General features: G+C 46.2%; 3 protein-coding genes across 5 annotated transcripts in view; 1 reads left to right on the forward strand and 2 right to left on the reverse strand.

Moving 5' to 3' along the window:
• Positions 1-3,905, forward strand: part of RARA (retinoic acid receptor, alpha) — a 45,453-nt gene extending 41,548 nt beyond the window's left edge. For 2 of the 3 annotated variants that reach the window (XM_006889415.1, XM_006889416.1), the window contains 3 exons: positions 1,060-1,264; positions 2,332-2,490; positions 3,143-3,905. In XM_006889415.1, the coding sequence (XP_006889477.1) occupies positions 1,060-1,264; positions 2,332-2,490; positions 3,143-3,360 (582 nt within the window). In that variant the 3' untranslated portion in view covers positions 3,361-3,905. The remainder of the gene's footprint in view (positions 1-1,059; positions 1,265-2,331; positions 2,491-3,142) is intronic. The other variant, XM_006889417.1, reaches the window with a different exon arrangement.
• Positions 3,906-7,978: 4,073 nt separating this feature from the next.
• On the reverse strand, positions 7,979-8,896 carry GJD3 (gap junction protein, delta 3, 31.9kDa). The gene has a single exon (XM_006889480.1). The coding sequence runs from the start codon at positions 8,894-8,896 to the stop codon at positions 7,979-7,981; it is 918 nt and encodes a 305-aa protein (XP_006889542.1).
• Positions 8,897-13,776: 4,880 nt separating this feature from the next.
• Positions 13,777-22,430, reverse strand: part of TOP2A (topoisomerase (DNA) II alpha 170kDa) — a 33,388-nt gene continuing 24,734 nt past the window's right edge. Inside the window, 8 exon segments of the mRNA XM_006889418.1 lie at positions 13,777-13,905; positions 14,252-14,454; positions 14,866-15,027; positions 17,506-17,549; positions 17,646-17,768; positions 17,872-18,037; positions 21,348-21,438; positions 21,664-21,846. Coding sequence (XP_006889480.1) covers positions 13,777-13,905; positions 14,252-14,454; positions 14,866-15,027; positions 17,506-17,549; positions 17,646-17,768; positions 17,872-18,037; positions 21,348-21,438; positions 21,664-21,846 — 1,101 coding nt within the window.

The following is a 22,430-nucleotide window of genomic DNA, read 5'->3' on the forward strand; positions in this document are numbered from 1 at the left end:
CTTCCTTGAATGTTCACCCGTCCACCTCTGTGTGCAGGGTCCCCCAGTCCCAGTGCACTCATCCATCCGGCCATCCTTAACTTTCTATCCAAGCACTCTGCTTGCTGCTCACCCAGGCATAGACTCACCTCGGGCCCTCTCTGGTCAGGCAGTGAACTGCGTGCCAGGAAGGCAGAAGGAAACACCACTAGGTCCTTCTCTTTTGAAAAGTCGATTTGCAAAGCTGTGTGCTAAGTGGCTGGAGCTGGAGAGAAAGGCTGTCTGGAGAAGGGAGGTCACAGCTGCTGGAAGTGGGGGGCCCAGGGGAGTAGTCCCAGAGGGAGTGGCTCCTATGAGCTAGAGGGAGCAGGAGAGAGGGCAGTGTAACTGAGGACCTACTGCTGTGAGGCCCTGCTGATTCAGGGACTGTGGGGTGGGGGTGGGGGGATGTAGGGCTGGAGTGTGGCCTGGAATGGAGAGTCAGGGCTGGAAGGAGAAGTTCCCTCCCCATTGTTCCTCTTGGTCACCTCCAGAGTGGGGTCCTGGGGCTTGTGGGGGCCACCATTCTTTGTGAACTGGCCATTCCTGATGGGATGCCAGGCTGTCGGGAGGGTGGTGGGTGGGGAGAGGTTGCAGTGTGCTGTCTCCAGGGCAGGCTTCCTTCCATGTACGGGGTGGGCAGACTTGGCTGCATGCAGCTCAAACTGAGGCGCTTGTTTAGGGAGCACCTGTTGTGTGTCCAGCCCTGGGGATCTGGCCCCAAGTCCACCATGCTCTTGACTCCTGGGAATTTTCCTTCTCACCACATTCCTCTCCTTGGAGGCAGAATGATCTAGATCCGAGCTGTGTGGTGCTAGTAGCCGTGTATAGCCGTTTAAATTTGAATCGCAATTAGAATTAAATAGAGCTAAATGGAGTTACTGAGCTCATTATACTTCCTGTGTGGCTAGTGTCGACCATACTGAATTGAACAGACATAGAACATTCGTGTTGTGGTGGACAGCATTGCCAGGTGGTCCTCCGGGATGGCCTAGGTGTGTGGGGGCCAAGTTCCTGAACTTTAGCACCCTCTGCACCCAGATCCTGCGGATCTGCACGCGGTACACCCCCGAGCAGGACACAATGACCTTCTCAGATGGGCTGACCCTGAACCGGACCCAGATGCACAACGCTGGCTTCGGCCCCCTCACCGACCTGGTCTTCGCCTTCGCCAACCAGCTGCTGCCCCTGGAGATGGATGATGCTGAGACCGGACTGCTCAGTGCCATTTGCCTCATCTGTGGAGGTGGGCAGGAGGCCTTGGGTCTGGTGGTGCGACCCCCAGAACCTCGCCCAGGGAAAAGCTAAGGGGTCAGTAGATTGCTGTCAGTCCTGTCTTTAGAAGGGGAAACTGAGGCCCAGAGGAGCGGGAGCTGATTTCCAACCACACACAGCAAGAGAGTGGCGATGGGAACCTGAACACTGCCCCCTTATTCCTAGTGAGTGATGAATGTGCGCTCCCAGAACAGGGGCTGAGGGTGTGGGCGGCGAGGTCAGGCCCGCCATGTCCAGGTCCCAGCCAACTGTGTGACTTTGAGCTGACTGAGCGTCTCTGAGCCACAGCTTCTGTGAAACAGCCAATAAAAGTGCTCACCAGGTGAAGCTGCCGTTTCAGGTATACTTAATTAAGGCATACTTAATTGGGCGTGTTCCTGGAAAAGGATATCATGCTTGGGAAGGTAGAGGGGTCAGCGAAGAAGGGGAAGACTCAACAAGATCTCCTGACACAGTGACTCTTGACGGTTGGCCTGACGTGTCAGAGATGGTCAGTGATGGCAAAGGATAGGGCAGGATTCGGATCCGTTGTTCATAGGGTCGCACTGAGTGGTAATTGATAGCACCTGACGACAGCATTGGGTCAAGTCCAGTTAAGAGTCGGCCTCTGTTACCATTAATGTTGTTGGGGTGAGGGTTGGTTCAGTCATAGCACACTGGTTTTTCAGGCTACGGACAAGTGGGAGTGCGAACCCCTCTGCAGATCTTTCCTTATAGCTGCTTATGTGTATGGGGTCCCTGGGTCTTCAGCTGGACCCTTATGGAGATCTCTGGGAACCCAGCATTTTCAGCTCACGTTTAAGGAACTCTTTATTTTCGTGCCTCTCGATCTCTGCTCCCACTTGCAGCACACAGCTCGCCTCAAATGCCCTGTGCGGGAGCTGTGGGAGCCCTGAGGGCCGAGTGGGGAGGGCCCGCTGTGCTGGCCGCCCAGTCTGACTGGGCAGGCGCTCCTCCTAGTGGTCAATGCTGGGAGTGCAGTAATGTCCTAGCCCACGTAACCTGGGCAGCTTACTCAGAAGGGTCTCTGGTCCCCAGATCGGCAGGACTTGGAGCAGCCAGACAGGGTGGACATGTTACAGGAGCCACTGCTGGAGGCACTGAAGGTCTATGTGCGGAAACGGAGGCCCAGCCGCCCACACATGTTCCCCAAGATGCTCATGAAGATCACAGACCTCCGAAGCATCAGTGCTAAAGGTGAGGTGTCTGCCTGACTGAAGCCTCTGTGTGTGTGTGATGTTGGGGGGTTATGGCGGGGTGTGTGTGTGTGTGTGTGTGTGTGTGTGTGTGTGTGTGTCTGGACTGAAGCTGTGTGTATGTACCAGCGGCCCTGTGCATGCCCAAGGAAAAGCACTCTGACCTGGCGTCAGGGCAAGCTGCCCCAAACCTGGACCACTGCCCATTGTGTGCCCCTCAGCATCTGAGCCACCACGTTTGTGTCCAGGACAATGTCCAGCTCCTCTGGACCAGACACATTGCTATGTGTGCCCAGGCCAAAGGCTTCCAGAGAGCCCCCAGGTCCTGGGGGACATTGTGCTTGCCTGCTGGAAGGCACGGTCACTGTGGCATGGTACTTAAGGATGTGACCCTGCAGTGAGTTCATCTGAGCTGTGAGGATGGTCGTAGGGTGTCTGGAATTGTTGGGACAAACCAGTAGGCTAAGCAACACAGCTGGTCTGACCTGGGTGCCCACAGTCTGAACCACCTTATCCCACTGCTCTGGGCACTTAAGATGTCTGAAGGATCTGGCTGTGTCAGAGAGCCAGGCGTGTGATAGAAGCAGATGTTCGTAGCCCTGGGGGCTTGGGAGGGGTGGGCATGCTGACCTCTGCCTCCTCCTTTCCTGCAGGAGCTGAGCGGGTGATCACGCTGAAGATGGAGATCCCAGGCTCCATGCCACCTCTCATCCAGGAAATGCTGGAGAACTCAGAGGGTCTGGACACCCTGGGTGGACAGCAGGGGGGCAGGGGACGGGACGGGGGTGGCCTGGCCCCTCCACCAGGCAGCTGCAGCCCCAGCCTCAGCCCCAGCTCAAACAGAAGCAGCCCGGCCACCCACTCCCCGTGACCACCTGTGTGCCCCGTGCCCTGGCTTTTCTCTGCCTTTCCACCAACCGTGTGACCCTGCAGCCCTGCTCCCACTGTCCTCCCAGACAGAACCAGGGACCTTCCCTGGGGGCGGGTGGGAGGGGCTGTGACTCTTGGGACAGAGGCCCTGGGTGTGATGGACCCACTGCTCCTGCTGCATGGGCTGGCATTGGAGGGCAAGGCGGTGAACTGAGTGAGCACCCCCGGTCCTGGGCCTCTGGATGGGACGCCGGGGGGCCTTGTGTTCAAGACACCCCTCTGCCCACCTTGCCACATCTTCATCACCAGCAAATGCCAGGACCTGGCTCCCCATCCTCCGAACTCACAAGCCATTGCTCCCCAGTTGGGGACCCTCTCCCCCCTGCCTTGGTTGGTGACAGAGGGGGTGGGCCAGGGGTGGGGAGCCGCCCCCCTGTACATACCCTGCCATACCAACCCCCAGGTATTAATTCTCTCTGGTTTTGTTTTTATTTTAATTTTTTTGTTTTGATTTTTTTTTTAATAAGACTTTTCATTTTAAGCACATTTATACTGAAGGAATTTGTGCTGTGTATTGAGGGAGCCAGATCACAGCTGGAGGGGTCGGGACCTGGGGGAGGGGGTGGCTCACAGGGGCTTCCCCTCACCCTCCACGCCCCTGTGCCCCCTCACTTCTCCTCAGCATTTTTCTCCTCAGTTTTCTCTTCAAAACTGTGAAGTCCTAATTTCCGAGGCCTGCCCTCCCCTCCATGGCTAGGGAAGCAGCCAGCCCCCTTTTCCCTCAGCCTAACCACTGGGTGTGGACAGTTCTCAGAAGTCCCTCGAAGGCGGAGACCCTGGCCTTTGGCATCTGCCTTGGCTCACACATGGGGCTCTGAGGAGCATAGGGGATTTCGCTGCCTGGTCTCCCAGGGGGCTGTCTCCACTTAGGAGCTCCCCCGCAGCCCAGGGTCCAGGAGCTTCCCCTCCGCCAGCCTCACAGCCACCAGCACCCTACACAGGCCCCTCTGCGCGCGCGCGCACGCGCGCACACACACACACACACACACACACACACACACGCACACCCACGCATGGGCTGACAGACACTTGGCCCTAGTTCCTCTATCTCCCTGGCCCAGCCCTGTCTCCACACACTCATACCCCTCCTTGCCCCGCAGGACGGGCCTGTAGGGGGGGTTCCTTCCCTCATTCTTGCACTCCTGGGCTGGTGGGGGGCTGGCTCTGCCTTGCTCTTGCCCCCCTCAGGGTTGGAGTCTCCCCCCCCCACCAGAGCTCGGTGGTGCACCTGTTACTGTTGGACTTTCCGCTGAGATCTACTGGATAAAGTTATATTTATTCTACACGCGCCTCGGATCCTCGCTGCCTCGGCCCCTTTTCTCGGCGTCTGGGCAGGGGGCTAGGGATGGGGGCCATCCTAGTGGGCTCTGGGCCACTGATGGCAGAGGATTTGACAACTGTACCCCCACACTGCCTTTGGGCCTGCCTTTCTGGGTTGGGGTATTCAGATAGCTTTTGGGCAGAGGCAGGTCTGCCCTGGCCAAGCCTGGGGTCTTGGGTTTTAACAGATCGGTCTAGGGACAGGAGAGGAGAACTCTAGGCCCTTGGGAAGCCTGAGGTTGAGTCTGGGAGTGACCCCTAGACTTGGCCTTCTTGGTGTGGAGCCGTGGGGGCATGGGGAAGGGGTCCTGGCTAGTGGCTGTCTAACCAGTTCACAGGACTGGTCTGGACTATCCATCCTCCTGCCTTCAGAGAGTCTGCCTTGCTTCAGGGCCACCCCGTGGGCAGCCTGCGAAGAGGGTGGAGCTCAGGAGGACCTACCTGTGAGACAAGTGAGTGCAGGAGGTGCAGAGGGGCCCCAGCTAGTGTCTCCAGCACCTCAGCTGCACCTCAAGGCCCAGGGAAGGCAGTGCCCCTGTCCGAAGGCACACAGTATTAAGTCAGTGGCAGGTGGGGATAGGTGATGAGGCATTGCCAGCACAATCCTTTAGACTAAGCCGCCAGAGCACCCAGTCCAGAAGAAGCATTGAAAGCACTGAGATCCGGGCACGTGGTGAGGCTGCCTGTGGTTTCCCTATTGGCCACTAGGTGGCCTCAGCTCCTCGCTTATAGCCTCACCTTCCCCAGACTGGAGGGAGCCCTAGTCTGGGTTTGTTTTTTTTTTAATTTCCCTTCCTCCCCTTTCTTTTTGTTCATTGCTGTCCACGGATTCTGACTCAGGTGACCCCATGTGTTACAGGGGGTTTTCTATAGGGTTTTAATAACTTCTTTAACAATATCAAGTAAAATTCTAATACTACTTACCTATACACGTGCTCTCAAAAATCAGTGTTGTGGAGAGTTAAAAGTACTTGATAATGTAAATATGTAAATACTTGGGCACAAGGACATGGCAGGGAGGATGGAGTAATTGGAGGCCTAGCTCCATTTTTAATGGATACAATTGTGTTAAAAGAAGTTGAAGTTCATTCTGTACAAGAATTCTAGGAATTTTAAGAGTAGAGGTGTAGGTGGGCACTGTAAACTTAAAACTGGGTACATCCAATGTATAGTGAAGGCAGTTATGGTGGCCTGTGGGTAAGGAACTGTGCTGCCAACTCAAAGATAGGTGGTTCAAATCCACTAGCTGCTCTGAGGGACAAAGATAGGCAGATGGCCTGTGCAATTTACAGCCTCTAAAAACCTGCTGGAGGAGGGTCAGTTATGAATCTATTCTGGGTTGATGACAATGAGTTGGACAATGGAGAGTGAACCTGAGCCTGTCCCATCAAAGCATCTCAAATTTTAGAGTTTTATAAAAAAAACCGGTTTGGGGCTCAGGTAATGAAATAGAGGATTTATACTGTTTGGGTAGCTAGTTGTGTTAGTGGCATGTACTGTTGACATGGAACCAACCCATAGCTGACCCTCTGGTGGGTTTTTAGAAGCACAGAAGGAGATTGTCTAGCCTCTCTTGTGGAGCAGCTGGTGGCCTCAAACTGTGTGCCTTTGGGATTGGAACACAGCTTCTTGCCATTAGGGCACCAGAGCTTTCTAAATCTTCCAGCGAGGTGTTGTTAGTGCAGCAGATGTCTTGGCATTCCTAGCCCCTGCCCACTAAGGACCAGCCAGCTCCCTGAATTTTGTTGTCTTTCTATGTACGATGGTCAGTCAGAGGGTGTAAACAGGGAGCATGGCTAGAACGCACCACCTAGGAATGGTGCCATGGGACGTCTGGGTAGGAGGTTGCCTCCCTGTTGGACATTCATTGCTGTAGAGCAGGTCTTTGCACTGCAATACTGACCATTTGGGCCACAGTCAGGATTTCCTTAGGAATATGTGGATGGCAAGACTCCAGTGTTCTTCAGGAAAGATCAAACTCCGAAAACATGTCATGTTTGCGGGAGGGAGAGTGAAAGCAAAAGGAATCCTTAGAAGGACTGACACAGCAGCCCCAGCATTAGACCAAACCTACCGATCACAATGGTGTGGGAAAGAACAGGTTCTTTTCTGTTGTGTTTTTCTTTTTTAAACAAAGTTGCTGTGAATCAAGAGTCTCAGAACTCATCTAGTGGACGTATTTAGAAAGGTTCCCTGTCTGCTGTGTAAGCACAAGGAGGGAAGCCACGGAAGAGGCATTTGTGATAGGGGACAGAGGAGATGGTGTGGGCGAAAATGAGCGTGGCAACCAGCTCTTGTGGCTCTGGTGACCAGAGGTGCAGGTGGACAGTGACTGAAAAATGAGGTGAGGAGGAGATGGGACAAGGACATGAGGCGCTCGGAAGACCACTCTGGATGTCTGGGGGGAGAGTGTGGTAAGCCGGAGGGTGAGGCAGGGTCAAGAGTTTATGTTTTGTGGGGAGGTTGCTGAGGATGGCAGGGATATAATCATGTTTAGATTAGGGGGACAGCAAGACAGGAAGATACAGATGGCAGAGAGAAAGGAGGAATGCCCTGCCCTCCCTCCCATCCCAGTCATCTTAATGGAAAGGGAGGCTTCCCTCCAAGGACACAAGGTGGAGAGTGAATGGTGCTCACAGACCCTATAGGCTCGAGACCCGCCCAGTCCCCGTGTGGGGTCCTGGACCAGCAAGCTCTTCTGGAAAGTCCTCAGATACACCGGGTTTGCCCAGTACAGACCGAGGGAAGGCGCTGCGGGTGCTGTTGGCTTGGGGTTCTGGCCACTTCGTGGTGCACAGCAGAGATCACACAGTTCATAGGGCCATGCAAGTGACCGCACACAACACAGAGCTGATAAGAGGTGCCCGCGTGCACTCACCCAGAGCCCACAGAGCGCTAGAGAGGTGCCTGTGCGCACTTGAGCTCCTCGTCCAAGAGACGCACGTGTCCATGCCTGTCTGAATAGGTAGTAACTCCAAGATGCTGGTATCACAGCAGGTTTTGTCCCTAGGAAAGCGAGGTCCTCCCCGCTTCCCTCTGCTCTGCCTCTTGTTCTTCTCTCTCAGGCGCTCCTGCTGCCCCTTTCCCTTGCATCCCGGTCAGTGCCAGGGAGCAGCCTTGGCTCATTGTTTGCTCAGGGGGCCTGAATGCTGCTAGCCTGAATGCAAGGGCAGGGTCCTGAGAACAATCTTGGGTAGATCACTTCCTACTTCTGCTCTGAGGGTGGTGGCATCCTGCTTCTAAATGACCAGGTCCTGGTGGCTGGAGGCCAAGGACGCCTTGCTGCGGCTGCTGCCTTCCTGGCCGTCGTTCTGCTGCACCCCGCGGGCGTAGGCAGGCGGGGCGCAGGGGACCGGGCCGGGCCGCGGGGCGGGCAGAGCCGGTGGCAGCGGCGGGAAGAGCTTCTGGGCCTCCTCGTGCGCGCGGTTGCAGCGGTTGTCGCACTCATCAGCGTGGGGCGCGCGGCCGGGGGCCTGGCCGTGCGGGTGGCCCTTCCAGAGCAGGTGGGCCAGCTCGGCCACGCTGAGCAGCGCCGAGAGCAGCCCCACGGCGAAGTAGAAGGCCACGAAGACGCTCTTCTCGGTGGGCCGGCTCACGAAGCAGTCGACCGTGTGCGGGCACGGCGGCCCGGTGCACACGAACTGCGGGGCCACGCGGAAGCCGTAGAGCAGCGTCTGGCCAGCCAGGAAGCCCAGCTCGGCCAGCAGGCGCAGCGCCACGCTCAGCAGGTAGCAGCGGCGCGCGCGGTGGGCGCGCTGAGCGCACGGTGCGCAGGGACCCCCCGGGCGGTCGCGGGCACACGGCGGCCCTGCCTCGGTGACCCCGCCGCCCGCTTCCGCCAGGCCCGGCTCCTTGCCAGCCTGGTGCATGGAATAGATGATAAACAGCACGGGGGGCGCCGAGAGCAACAGAATGTGGAAGAGCCAGAAGCGGTAGTGGGACACCGGGAAGGCGCGGTCGTAGCAGGTCTGGCGACAGCCCGGCTGTTTGGTGTTGCACACGAACTCCTCTTGCTCGTCCTCGAACACCGCGCCGCCCACCGTGGCCAGCACCAGGATGCGGAAGATCAGCATAACTACCAGCCACAGGCGGCCCATGAGCGGCGACTGCAGCTGCACAGCGTCCAGCAGTGAACCCAGGAACGCCCACTCCCCCATGGTGCTGGGGACACGCAGCGCAGGAAATCAGGAACCAGGACAGAGCAGAGACGGCCCCGGCCCAGGCTCTCGGAGTGACACGTCTAACTTCGGGGCGAAAGGGGGAGTGGGAAGTAGGGAGGTCAGCTAGCAGGGATTTTGTGTGCGCCAATGTGTTAATGGGGTAAGAGGCTCCGAGGTTATAGTAAAATGTGGGTCCCTAACTCCTGAAGGAGCCGAGAAGCCTCATCCTGACTTTTTAGTAGACACCCATGGGCCTGCTTGGTTAGATCCGGGGATTCCCAATCCCAGATTCTGAGGAAGGAATTGCCAACATCAACAGCCCCTGACTTTCACTGTGGAAGTGGACGCTTAGGGGAGACTACTATGTGCTCAATGATGCTGTCCACTATCCCAGGGCTCCAACCCCCACAACTTGATGCCTCTGGGAGGGTGCTGGCCAGGAGACCGCTTTTCTCCACTGACCTTTTCTCTTGCTCTTCTTACTGTAATGAACTCTCAGGACTGAGGCTGACACAGGTAGAGCCACAATTTACTGTCCCATAAGTCTGTTAAGATCCTTTTTCCTAGGAGTCCCAGCCACTGGTGGGAATGTGGGCTCAGCCTTCTTCCATCTCCTTCTTGGAGTCCCCCTAGTCTCCCTCATCCCTCCCCCCACAGGTCAACACAGCCCTGCTATCCCCAGACCCTCATCTCCCTGCACTCACCTGCTGCTTGTGTCTGGGGCATCAAGAGTAGAGTGCTGGGACTCAGGAGATGGTTGGGACCTGACCCTCCTGGTCTTCTTTCATTTTCCCTTTCGGATTTGGCTGGGATGGATGACAGGATGGGATAGCAGAGCGGGGGTAGAGCTCTCCCCCTTCTCTTAAAGCGACAGGGTGACCCAGCTAGCTGGCTCCACCCTAGGGGATAGATACAGGGCACACCCCTTGTCAACCTTTGCTAACCTTTCTCATCCATCTCCACCCTATGGCTGTGTCCATCTGGGTTTGGATTAACCAGGACCACATTCAGAGCACCTCAGAGTTCATGCATGGAAGCTCTGCTCCCAATAAATGTCCCAAACTGGGAAGTCTGATGCTCTGTTAACTGACTGTCCTCTCCAAAGGACAGGCTGGAAGGAGGTCCAGCGCTGACATTAGGAGCATTGTTATTTTAAGAAGCATCTCAACATTTAGTAGGCTCTGGTTCCAGCTCTGCCTCTAATTTGACCTTGGGAAACCACTTAGCTCTTCTGGGCCTGAGTCTCATTTGCTAACTGAAAAGGTTGGATTGCCTGATTTCCTTCCAGCTCAGTCTTAATGCTAAGGATATTATCTGTATTCTTAATGGAAGATTGTTAGGCCTTCCTTTTGAGGTCTCGCCAGGTGGACTTGAACTGCTGATTTTTTAAATTAGTAGCCCAGTATGAATTGTTTGTGCCATTTAGGGAAAAACCCCACACCCAGAAAAAAAATTCCATATGGAAATATTAAGGTACCAAGAGTGGTTGCCCTGATGGGTAAATGAAAACTTGCTTCTTCCTGCTTTTCTGTTAGTTTCCCTATGTATTGTATTATGAGTATGGAGTATATTATAATGAAAATTAACTAGAAAAAGACCCTTCAAAGTTCAGAATTCTTTACCCATAACTGTCTTACATGGTGGACTCTACCCTATAGAGGGGTTTAAGGTGACCAGTGGCAATCTGAGTGGTCAGGAAGGGGATCCTCTGAGGTTGGGAAGTTTTGACTCTCCATGTGCCCAACGGGAACAGTCCTGCCCCTTCACCTGTGCACCTGCTCTGAACCAGGCTGTGTTGAGCTATCACACAAATGAATTGAATGCTCTTAATAGCCTTCAGCTGGGGAAACTGAGTCTCACAGTCTAAGCCTCTTGTCCCTGTATACAGCCAGTAAGTAACTGGTCCTGCCTCACACCTGGGGGGTGGTGCTGAAAGGCCAGCCATTCCCGCCCTCCCTGAGGGAAAGGGCCAGGCCTTGCCACCTTGATAACACGTCATCTCAGCTACAGGAGTGTGGTGTGCTCCATCACCTCCCATGGCAAAGGAGCCCTTTCCAACATGGAAAAATTAGGTTAAATAAATCCTTACTGGGTGTGCAGGGAACCCCTCCCCAGCCTGGTCCCTCATGCAGAGTTCTCTTGGGAGTGAGACTGGTGGGTTAGGGGTGGGGAACTACCCTGGATAAAGTCCAAACAAAAGAATACGTGCTAGAGCCCCCAAAACAGGATGTGGGGTGGCTGCCTCCATATTCCGGACAACTGTTCCCTGCCCTCAGCGATGAGGGTTCAGGGGCATCTATCTTTTGCCCAGGAATGGTCCTGTCCCCACCCTTGTAGCCCTAATTCCTGTTGAGTCAGGCCAACCAGCCTGGAAAAACACCATCAGGCTTGTGTGACTGTGAAATTAGAAAGAGGGGAGTGGTGGGCTATGGTGGGTGATGGGTGGAGAGCCTACAGTCGCTCCTTACTGTTCTCAGTTCCTGCTGCCACAAGGCCCTGCACAGGAGACTACAGTCTCTGGGGCTTGTCCTTCTCTCCAGATAGTGCTAAGAGGGTGTCACTGATGCTCTACAGAGCTGGCAGGGACATAGGCCCCTTCTTGGCTACTCCTGAAGCCTGGTTGAGGCCTGTTTTGCCTGGTTCACATCCAGACTTTGTCCTAGACACCTCACCCTGGTTCTTCCAACTGCCTGTTGTGCTGCAGCCATTGTCATTTGAACACAGATGGACAAGTGCAGACACATACTTGTTTGTTCCTAGTATGTTAACACTGGTGACATATAAAGAAAAGTTCTATTTTCTATCTTCCTTTCTATTCCCCCCCCCCCCTTACTAATATTTCTGGGTCTGAAGGACTGCCATGGGGGAAGGCCCTGGAAAGTTACTGGGAACAGAAAACCAATCACCTATGGATTGAGCTTCCTTTATTCCCCATGAACAGGTGAGTGGATAAACAAGTCCATGCAATAGAATAGTCAACAAGTGAAAAACTGGTGTGGGGTAATCCATAGGAAGTTGTGCTGCTAAACCCAAGGCCCTGCCTCTTTGCCATTCCAAATACACCATCAGCTCTCTGAAGAAGGGAGATAGATAGATGGCCAGTCATGCATACAACATGAATGAATTTAAAAAATGGAGCTAAACACATAATGGATACCAATTATTTTAACTTCAGTGTGGATTACATCTCAACATAAAGAGAAATCCTCACTAGACAAATACAAATATCAAAGAATCAGATTTACTTTTACTTGGACTCCCATGAAAATCATATGACATGATTACATTGGGCAAGTAGCGGTAAACGCCTTCTTTAAAATGTGAAAAGCCAAGATGTCACTTTGAAGACTCAGATGCACATGACACAGGCCATGGTAGTTTTAGTTGCCTGCTATGCAGAATAAGGAAAGATGATGCTTTGAATTATGGTATTGGCAACGGGAAGTGAATATTCTGTGGAATCTAGAAGAAGAAATAAATATGCTGGGAAGTATGAGGATGGTAAGCCTTCATCCCCTGCACTCTGGGCAGGTTATCAGGAGGACTCAGCCTTTGGAGAAGGACATACAACATGCTTGGTAGAAGATTAGCAACAGTGGAAGACCCTCAAGGAGATAGTAGCTGTGCTGAGGATGGTACAGGATAGTTATATAGGGATATTTTGAGTTAGAACTGAGCTGACAAACATTTAACACCAACTAGAAAATTCTGTTTATGGGATTTTAGAATAACAATATGTAAAACATTTTGAAAGGAAAAATTTTTTCTTACACATGTACAAAATCTCAGACAAACCTGATTGGCCTCAATTAGGTTATAGTGCACATTTCTCAGACCTATCACTGTGGTTAGGGGTTGTCAGGCCCACTAGAATTTAAAAGGAACATATGAAGTGGAGAAAGCTTTATTTTGGAGTAAGGAAAGGGTACATTACAGGGACAAAAAATGAGGAGGACAATCAATGAGTTATAATTTTTACCTTTTATTTAAGTACAAAATTGTTGGAATGATACAAATAGAAAAAAACAAAGTACATATTTACAAAAACATTGATAACACTGAAGTTACATATAAAACAATATAGTTACAGTCTTAAGATTCACAAGTTGAATTATGGAGATGTCACAAGATGGGTATAACAGTTCACTTTTGAGCATGACATTGATGGGAAATGTAAGATCCAAGAGAAGATAGCAAAAGTGTGCCAATTAATAATTCTTCACTATTCTGTAATCTGGTGCTCTTCAAGAATTAGTAGATTTAGAGGCAGCCCAATGGGACAAGTCAAGAGTTGAGAGAGTCGTATGATAGGTCCAATTTACCTCATTCTATTGACTATGTTGTAGAATCAAGGTGGGTTTTGTTATAATATTTGAAGGCTATGAGCAATTTTTCATAAGCACACTATACTCCGAACAGGGAGTATTTGTATCAGAATTACAATGTTCTACCCAATGAAGAACTACTTAAAAGAGTAAGATAAAAGAGAATTGATTGTGTTCATTTTTTGCACATTGAAAGTAGTAAAGGGACCAATGCTAAATCAAAGAATTCAATTTTATCTTAATAATGAATAAACAAACTAGCTGAAGTAAGCACACAAGTTTTTCTAGTCTAGAACTTACAATCAGATTTTAAAGACAGACAGACAGACTAAAAACAGACCTAGCAGAGAGAAAAAAACCACAATGTTAATGTCCTTACATACATGACAACATTAAAAAATATTATGAGGGTAACTTGGGCTCTATTTACTCCACTCTGATGATTCAAGACAAGAAAATATCTTCCAGACTAACTCAGAAGGGTGAAAATAACAGCTTTTTAAAACCAAGATTGGGTTCGAGACGACCCAAATAAAATGATCATCTCACATTTTAAAACAGGTCATCTTCATCAGATTCTTCAACATATTTGATAGGCTTTTTAGCTCGTCCGGATTTTGCCCGAGGAGCCACATTTGAGTCTAAATCCACCTGAAAGTCACTGCTCTCCCCCTTGGATTTCTGAAAGAGAAAAAATGCCCAAGGGATTTGTAAATCTGACAGTGTAATTTGAATATAAAAAAACGTATCACCAGTACAGTTCAAAGAACTTACCTGTAACTAAGTAGTTTAAGAAATCTTTGACTTAATTGTAAAATAATAAAGATATTTAAACACTTAAAAAAAAAAAAAAGAAATCTTAGGCAACTTTTCCCCATGGACCAAGTAATGGTATACTAAACTTTGTTACTACTACACTAAAAGCTAATGGATTATGAAATTGAAAATTTTCTTTAAAAGTCTGCCCAATTATTGACAACAAAGGCTGGTTATGTGGTTCAAAAAAAGGGATGAATAGGATACTCACTTTGCTTGTCACTGCTTTAGAAATAATTTTCTCAAAATTAGTGTCAGAATCATCAGAAGTAGATGGCTTTCTTTTGCGAGGATTTTTGGGTTTGACAGGACCAGGCTTTTTTGGAGAGATGTCAGAATTCAAGCCAGAATCTTTTTTGGCTGCCTTTGGTGCAGCCCTTTTTTTGATGCCTGTAGCAGAAGTGGAAGACTGACCTGCAAGTCACACAAGTATTCATCATTACCACTCTTAGATGGAATTTCTCAATGTGAACTTTCTGATCAACCTGCTGTTTGTATTTGACATGTAAAAGACAATCTAATACAGCAGAAAATAAAGTAGAAAAAGAATATTCCTAAGCAGCCACCCATCCCCCAGACCCATATTTTATATTAAATCTTTTCAATCTACTTAAATGTCTTGCATTTTTAAGAAACATGGTAGTTTTAGATGTTCTAAGTATCAGTTTTGATTACAATTATGTAAAAGGAATTGATTTTATTTGTAATGATTTAGTTTCAACACTAATACTGAATTTGAGGAATAAAAAAATTAAAATTGATTTGTGGCAGGTAGTTATTCCAACTCCAATTACTATTAACCCATCTCAAAAAATTTAAGCTTACTTTTGGCCGTTGTCTTCTTTACTGTGACATTCTTTTTAGAGACTGGGTTTATAATTTCAGTTTCAGCTGGTAAATCAACGTCAACAGGTTCGCTTGAAGAAAGTGGTACACTCTCCTTGTCCTTGTTGTCGTCATCATCATCATCATCATCAAGGTCCATTCCTCCAGATGGAAAGAAAAATAGTACATAAAAATTAAATATGAAAACAAACTTTCTGCTTTATTTGTTCTGTTCTTTGAATTCTTACTCAAAGACCAACTTTGACTTGTCTGGAATATTTAAAGCTAGGACCTACACTTACTTTCAAAAGCAGTATTTTGGAAAATTAGTAGAAAACGGTTTCTCTTTCTATCATCTTGGAAGGACAGTCCTGCTTATTGACTTGATATAATCCTTAATATTCTTCCCCCCCCACTTTCTTTTTTGTATTATTAATTTTGATGAAAGTTTACAGAGACTTAGGGTTTCCATTCATTCATTGTTGCACTTTTCTCCCTGCCCCACCCCCCAATTTGCTCTTCTCTTTGAAAAATAAAAGATTCTTTCATTGTTATACAATCCCTCCCCAAGTCCACTCTACTATGCAGCCTTCATTCTGGACTCTCATGACAATAATACCTAATCATAAATCCCTTTTAAACAGTTCTCTCTCCCATCTGTTTCGTCAGTATATTTATCCCCTTTCTCAGTCTTTCCTCAAACCCAATGTCAGTCTTGTTTAACAACAGTGGCCAGGCCCTATGCAATATTTGTGACTGAGATATTTCACTTTACATAATGCCCTCCAAGGTCACCCATTTTTGTATAATATTTCATGAGTTCCTTGTTTTTCAATGTAGCGTGTAGTATTCCATTGTGTGAATATACCAGAGCTTCTCTATCCATTCATTTGTTCATGGGCAACTTGGGTTGTTTTCAACTCTTTGCTATCGTGAACAAAGCCGCAAAAAACATGGATCTGCATATATCTGCCTGGGTGGCGGTTATAGTTTCTTTAGGGTATATTCCCAGTAGTGGAATTGCTGGGTCAAATGGTATTTCTATTTTGCAACTTTTTTTAGAAATCACCATACAGCCTTCCATAGTGGTTGCACCATTTTACACTCCCACCAACAATAAATAGGGTTCCAGTTTCTCTGTAACATAATGAGCATTTGTTGTTTGCTGCTCTGTTAAATTTTGCTATTCTTACTGGGGTGAGATGATATCTCTTAGTTGTTTTGATTTGCATATCTTAGAGAATAGGGATTTTGAACATTTCTTCATGTGTTTGTTGGCCATCTGAATGTCTTCTTTGGTGAGATATAATCCTTAATATTCTTATCATAGAAAATTTTAAGTTGAAAATTTGATCAAAATTAGTAAAAGTCCAAGAATTATTTTTAATTTGTTGATGTTGCTCATTCTTCTTCCACAGAGCAGCTGGTGGATTCGAACTATGTGCCTTCTGGATTGAGGTGTAGCTTCTTGCCACTAGGCCACCAGTGCCCCCTTTTAAACTCAAGGGTTCTTTAACTCCTTTGCAAGAAATCTAGAATGTCAATTTGCAAGGATAAATTCCATTGATAAGGGAAAATAAAGAACACAAGCAGCTTTTGAGCTGAGGAATGGCTCGGGTTTTTGGCAAAAACTGGGTGTCCACAGCTTTCTGATCAACCTTGTGCTGCTCTGTAATTTATTTCTCCTTCTCTATGTCGAAGATCTTGCCCTCCTGGTGTCAGTGGACTTTGACAGCTTCTTGAAGTAAGCATCAGTGAGATATTTTAAGATTTTCATACCACTGATGTCAACTTTAGTGGAGGTGGCAATGAAAAATTTCTTGTGTGTTTTCTGCAGGGAAACTTGATTCAGGGTCAGAGGCCAAACCACAAGTAGCAAGTCACTATTCTGGCTGCTTTGGGAAAACAACTCTCTGGTCTTTGTGTACCCTGTGAGGATGATCAGAATGTGCCCAGAATGATGCTAGAGCACAGCTTTCTCACATGCATACTGAAGTTTGCTGTGGCTCAAAAGCTGCTTAGGCCTTCATACTTAGGTATTTTGCAAAGTTTACACGACTTTGGTGCTACTATTCTTATTGTGCCAAGTGGTTTTTGTGACAGTGCAGCAAAAACTTTCTCCTTCTTTTCAACCTAGACTTAGTGGCAGAATACTTCCTCTTGTACATGGCCTTCCTGGAATACATGACTGATCGGGAAAACCTGCCAATTCCTTTAACTATAAAACACATGTATTGTTATGCACTGTTAGGAATGACTCATAGCTAAACTTCCAGTGGGTTTTCAGAGGTTGCAAATAGTACAGGAGGAGACTGCTCATTTTTCTCTCATGGAACAGCTGGTGTATTTTAACCATTTGCATTTGGATTGGCAGCACCGCTTACCACTATGCTACCAGGAATCCCGCACATCTAGTCTCCAAATCAATGTGGAACATTTAATATTACCATCTTCTCATTTTAAGGATGAAAAAAATGTGCCCCAGGACAGCTGTGATTTGCCTAATGTTACATAATTAATAATGTAACAAGGATTAGAATCCAGTCTGTGCTCTGAATGCCTCAGTAAAGCAGGTGGTGGTGTTGTTAAGTGCCATCGAGTCGCAGCTGACTCATAGCGACTCTCATGTAAAATACATACCTAATTTGGCCTTTTTTTGTGGCTTCAGTTCTTTTTTAGTAGGTCTGAAACAGAAAAATAATATATTGTTATTTACAGTTTAAATGTCAAACATGTCTAAATGTGTCAAGCAACAAAGAATATATCCAGTATTAACTCACTTTGGGGAAACTTTGGCCTTAGGTGGACTACTAGCATCTGATGGGACAAAATCTTCATCCTCACTTTTTTCATCAAAATCTGAGACATCATCCTCTGAGTCCAAAGCTACTGTGTATTTGGGTCTTGCTGTTAAAACATGTATGCAAAGAATCAAAGAGGATAGTAGGAAAAACACTTGATCCATAGACTTTATATATATTGTAGCATAACTGGCATACTCATTACTTTTTCATACCTGTTGCTGCTCTCCGTGGCTCAATTTCTCGTGGAGGGACTTCAAAGTTATTTTCATTCTCGCTCATATCTGATTCTGAATCAGACCAGGGATTTCTTTTCTTTCCTTTTTTGATGACTTTAAAAGGCAAGGTAGTTTGTTTCTTAGTCTTGGTACCTTGATGAGATAGGAATCAATATTTATATATTCTTAACAGCTCTGGTAGTCTAGTGAGTAAGAGTTGTACAATTCAAAGGTTTTTATTGTTACATGCTGTCAACTATGTTACTTGCAACTCATAGCAACCTCATGTACAATAGCCCTGAAACCTGTTCTATCCTGTGTTCAACTTTACGCTCGCTGACACTCCTCCCTCATTACCCTAGTCACTGAATCAATCCATGTCATTGATGGTCTTCCTCTCTTTCTCTGTCCCTCCACCGTTCCAAGCATGATGTCCCTCTCCAAGGACTGGTCCCTCCTCGCAACATGCCCAAAGAATGTCAGACGAAGCCTCAGAATCCTTGTTTCCAAGGAGTAGCCTGGCTTCACCATCTCCAGGATGAACCTGTTTGTTCTCCTAATAGTCCATGATATATTCAACACTCTCTCCAGAACCACAGCTCAAAGGCATCAAGTTTCTTTCTATCATCCCTAGTCATTGTCCAGCTTTCTGATATATAGCAAGTAATTGTGAAGACTATGGCCTGGGTCAGGCACACCTTAATCTCCAGTCTGATGTTACTGCCCTTCAGTACTCTAGAGAGGTCTTTGACAGCAGAATTTCCCAATGCAATTAAACTTTTGATTTCCTGGCTGCTGGTACCTCAAAATGCGTTGATTGTGGAACAAGCAAACTAAAGCTGTTAACAACCTCAATCTCTTCACCATGTATCATAATGCTGCCAGTTGGCCCAGTGGTGAGAATCTTATCAATTAAGTGAAAAGATAACTCAGAGATCAGAAAAATAGATGATGCAGATACTATCACTCACCACTCCAAAGTGGATCACAGTAGAAGATACTGGACAGAGAGGAGGAAATGTAGGACAATTAAAAAAAAAAGTTCTAGGTTTACTGGTTCACTAGAACTCAAGACTATGGCTCTTAGTACAAAACTCACTCTTGTGGGTCAACTTTCAGCTAAACAACAGAGAGATCTATTATGTGAACAATAACACCAAGGAGTCATTTACACTTTAGAATGACTAACTGAATAGCGCCAAAAAAGAGACGCCTTTGGCCAAAGATAAAGTCTTGAAAACAGGTAGGAGTAGGATAGAAGGCTTAATAGAAATCAGAATTATAGGGGAGAAAATGGGAAAGGTACACTGTAGGTATTGAAAATTAATATTATAAAAGATATATATGAAGAGTTTAGTGAAAACTTAACATGCTTTGTAAACTTTCATTCAAATCTCATACATACAAGAATTGAAAAGCTGAAAAATGAGCAAACAACAAAAACCAAACTTACAAAAAGGGAGAAAATATTTGTAAATCATGTATCTGATAACAAATGTTGTTATGTGTCATTGAGTCGCCTGCGACTCATAGCGAACCTATGTACAACAGCCCTAAACCCTGCTCTATGCCTTGCCAATTTTATTGCCTCTGACACACCTATCCCTATTACTCCGTGACTGAATCAATCCATCTCATCAAGAGTCTTCCTCTCCTGCGCTGTCCCACCACCCTCCCAAGCATGACATCCCACTCCAAGGACTGATCCCGCCTGGCAACATGTCCAAAGTATGTCAGACAGAGCTTCAGAATCCTTGCCTCCAAGGAGCAGGCTGGTTTCACCTTCTCCAGGATGAACTTGCTTGTTCTCCTAGCAGTCCATGGGCTATTCAATAATCTTTTCCAGCACCTCAGCTCAAAGGCATCAACTCTCCTTTTATCATCCCTAGTCATTGTCCAGCTCTCTGATGCATAGCAAGTAATTGCAAACATAAAGAACTTTATTATAATAAAAAGACAAACCAATTAATAAATGAACAAAAACTATGAATAGAAAACTCTCTAAAGACTTACATATAGGCAGCACATAGAAAGATACTCAACCTCATTAACAAATGCTATGGTATGCCATCAAGTTGGGTCTGATTCATTGTGCGCCTATGGCCACAATTTTAGCCTTAATGGGACCTTATCGCCTGGTCCTACCACCACCTCACTGGTGGCATAGTCATAATGTGTAACACTGTTAATGTCATTAGCCTGAATCCACTAGTTGCTTTATGAGAAAGAGAGACAGTCTCCTCCTGTAAAGATCTGCCCCTGTGGAGGCTTGCTGAGTTTGAATGGACTTGATAGCTGTAGTTTTCCTCTAGGAATGGCTAGATTCAAACTCTAACCTTTCAATCAACAGTGAGTGTTTATAACCATTACAGTATTTTTCTTAGATAACAGAGACCTAAAAATCCAAATGACAAGAAAATGTCATTTCACATCCATTAAAATGGCTACCATATAATAGACAAGGTGTTGGAGACTGGAACCCACAAATATTATTAATAGGAATATAAAATGAGTTAGCCACATTAGAAAACAGCCTGGCAGTTTTTCTCTCAAAAAGTTAAATAGAAAAAAAAATTAAATAGAGTAATCATATAATCCAGCAATTCTACTTCTAGGCATATATTTAAGAGATAAATTAAGTCTACACAAAAAATACACACACAAATGTTCATAGCAGCATTCTATAATAGCCCAAAAGTAGAAATAACACAAAGGCCTATTAACTGATGAATGAGTAAATATGAATAAAGAAATATTATCTGTCAATAAAACACAACATATACAGTGCCACACAGATGACTTGAAAACATGCTACATGAAAGAAATCAGTCAAAAAATACCACATATTGAACAGTTCTATTTACATGAAATATTCACAATAGGAAAAAAATAGGAAAAATCTATAAAGACAGAAAAGTTAGGTTAGGCATCGAGGGTTGGTGGAAAGGGAAGTTGAGATTTGAGCACGGGGACTGTTAGGTATAAGGCTGTAGGGTGATGTGTTATGAAAAATGGCAACAATACAGTATTGGTAAATTTTATGCTATGGAACGGATTTCTCAGCAAAGATGTTATAAATAATTACCAGTTACCAATGAGTCTTCTGACACATGGCCACTCCATGTGTCAGTGTAGAACTGTACTAAATGTTTACAATGGTTGCTTTTACAGAGGTGACACCAGAACCTTCTGAGTAAAAATCAGTAGATACACAATAAAGGAACACCCAACTGTTAACAGAATGGTTAATTCTATTTAATTTACTGAGAAAACCATTTAATTACCAGGTAAATTCTGCTGAAAAGGATCAAAGATCATAGACATTAGAGAGGCTCAAGCATTTGTTAGGCATAACCTACTTCCAAGGTACTCAAGAAAAACGTAATGAACACCCATGTAAAATGTATTAGGCAACAATCTAGTCTCATTTTTATACTGTTTTCCTTAAAATGTTTTAAATTACCTGGTTCTCTTTTAGTTTTTTTCTCTAATCTTTGTTTCAGACCATTTAGTTCCATATTGCTCTCTTGAGGACTTCCTTCAGTATTTTCACTCTGAAAGATAACAAAACAAAAATGGTCCAATTTTGTCAAAATATTTAGAGTAGCATTAATATATGGTCAAATGTATGTACATGTGTGAGATATGTATATTTATTTAGGATAAGATAATTTATATTTAATTCCTAATTTTATCAAGAATACCTTTAAATAAAAAAAGTCCAACTTGAAATGGAGATGTTTAAAATATTTTAAATATAATATTTTCAAGAATATCACCTTAATTTTCCTTTTAACTTTCTTTTCTGCCTCTGCTTTCATCTCTATAGTCACTCGGGAAATGACTCTTCTGACAGATGGAGAAGGCAAAACTTAAACCATTTGGGCCTTTTCCCCCTTTCCTTTCCCTCCTTTTCCAGGAATTCCAACTTGTTCATCTTGTTTTTCCTTGGCTTCAACAATCTACGCAGGGGATATAAGGAAAGCAAGCTTATAAGGTAAAAAAGATATCAAAATAATTACTATTGCTTTATAGAAGACAAGAATTAAATCCATCATATTACGTTTGTAGATAATTTTGTTAACTGTCCCATAACTAGGTCTATTAGTTATGAAGATCTAATAAAATATACTCTGAAAAGGGGAGTTTCTATTGTTTAGCTTCTCTGAGAATAGAAAGGGGAAATGAAGAAAAGTAATTTTTTGAAAACTCATAAAAGAAAGGATATCAGTAATGTACAGTTATTCAACCAATTCACACAGTGTGTTGAACATCCACAATAAAATATGCCAATATGAATTTGTCTCTTAACTCTTGTGGCTTAATTTGGGAAATTAAATGCTATTTCTTACATTAAAATATATTAACAAACACTAGTAAGAAAATTTAGGGAATTAAAGATCTTCCAAAAATATGATTGGCTAGCTCCAAAGTTCTGTGACACTGATGTGTCAAATGCATTAATGGTCGGTTACCCAATGTGGACAGAGAATGGGGTGGAGCTCCCCAAAACAAGCTTGGAAGGAGGAGTGGCATCCACTTCCAT

This window comes from Elephantulus edwardii, unplaced genomic scaffold, assembly GCF_000299155.1.
Source record: "Elephantulus edwardii isolate Elephantulus edwardi_28Jun2011 unplaced genomic scaffold, EleEdw1.0 scaffold00077, whole genome shotgun sequence".
In the NCBI taxonomy this organism is placed as follows: domain Eukaryota; kingdom Metazoa; phylum Chordata; class Mammalia; order Macroscelidea; family Macroscelididae; genus Elephantulus; species Elephantulus edwardii.

Bases quoted from the DNA above. Each gene is read 5' to 3' on its own strand.
- GJD3 (XM_006889480.1), bottom strand. From the start codon at position 8,896: ATGGGGGAGTGGGCGTTCCTGGGTTCACTGCTGGACGCTGTGCAGCTG.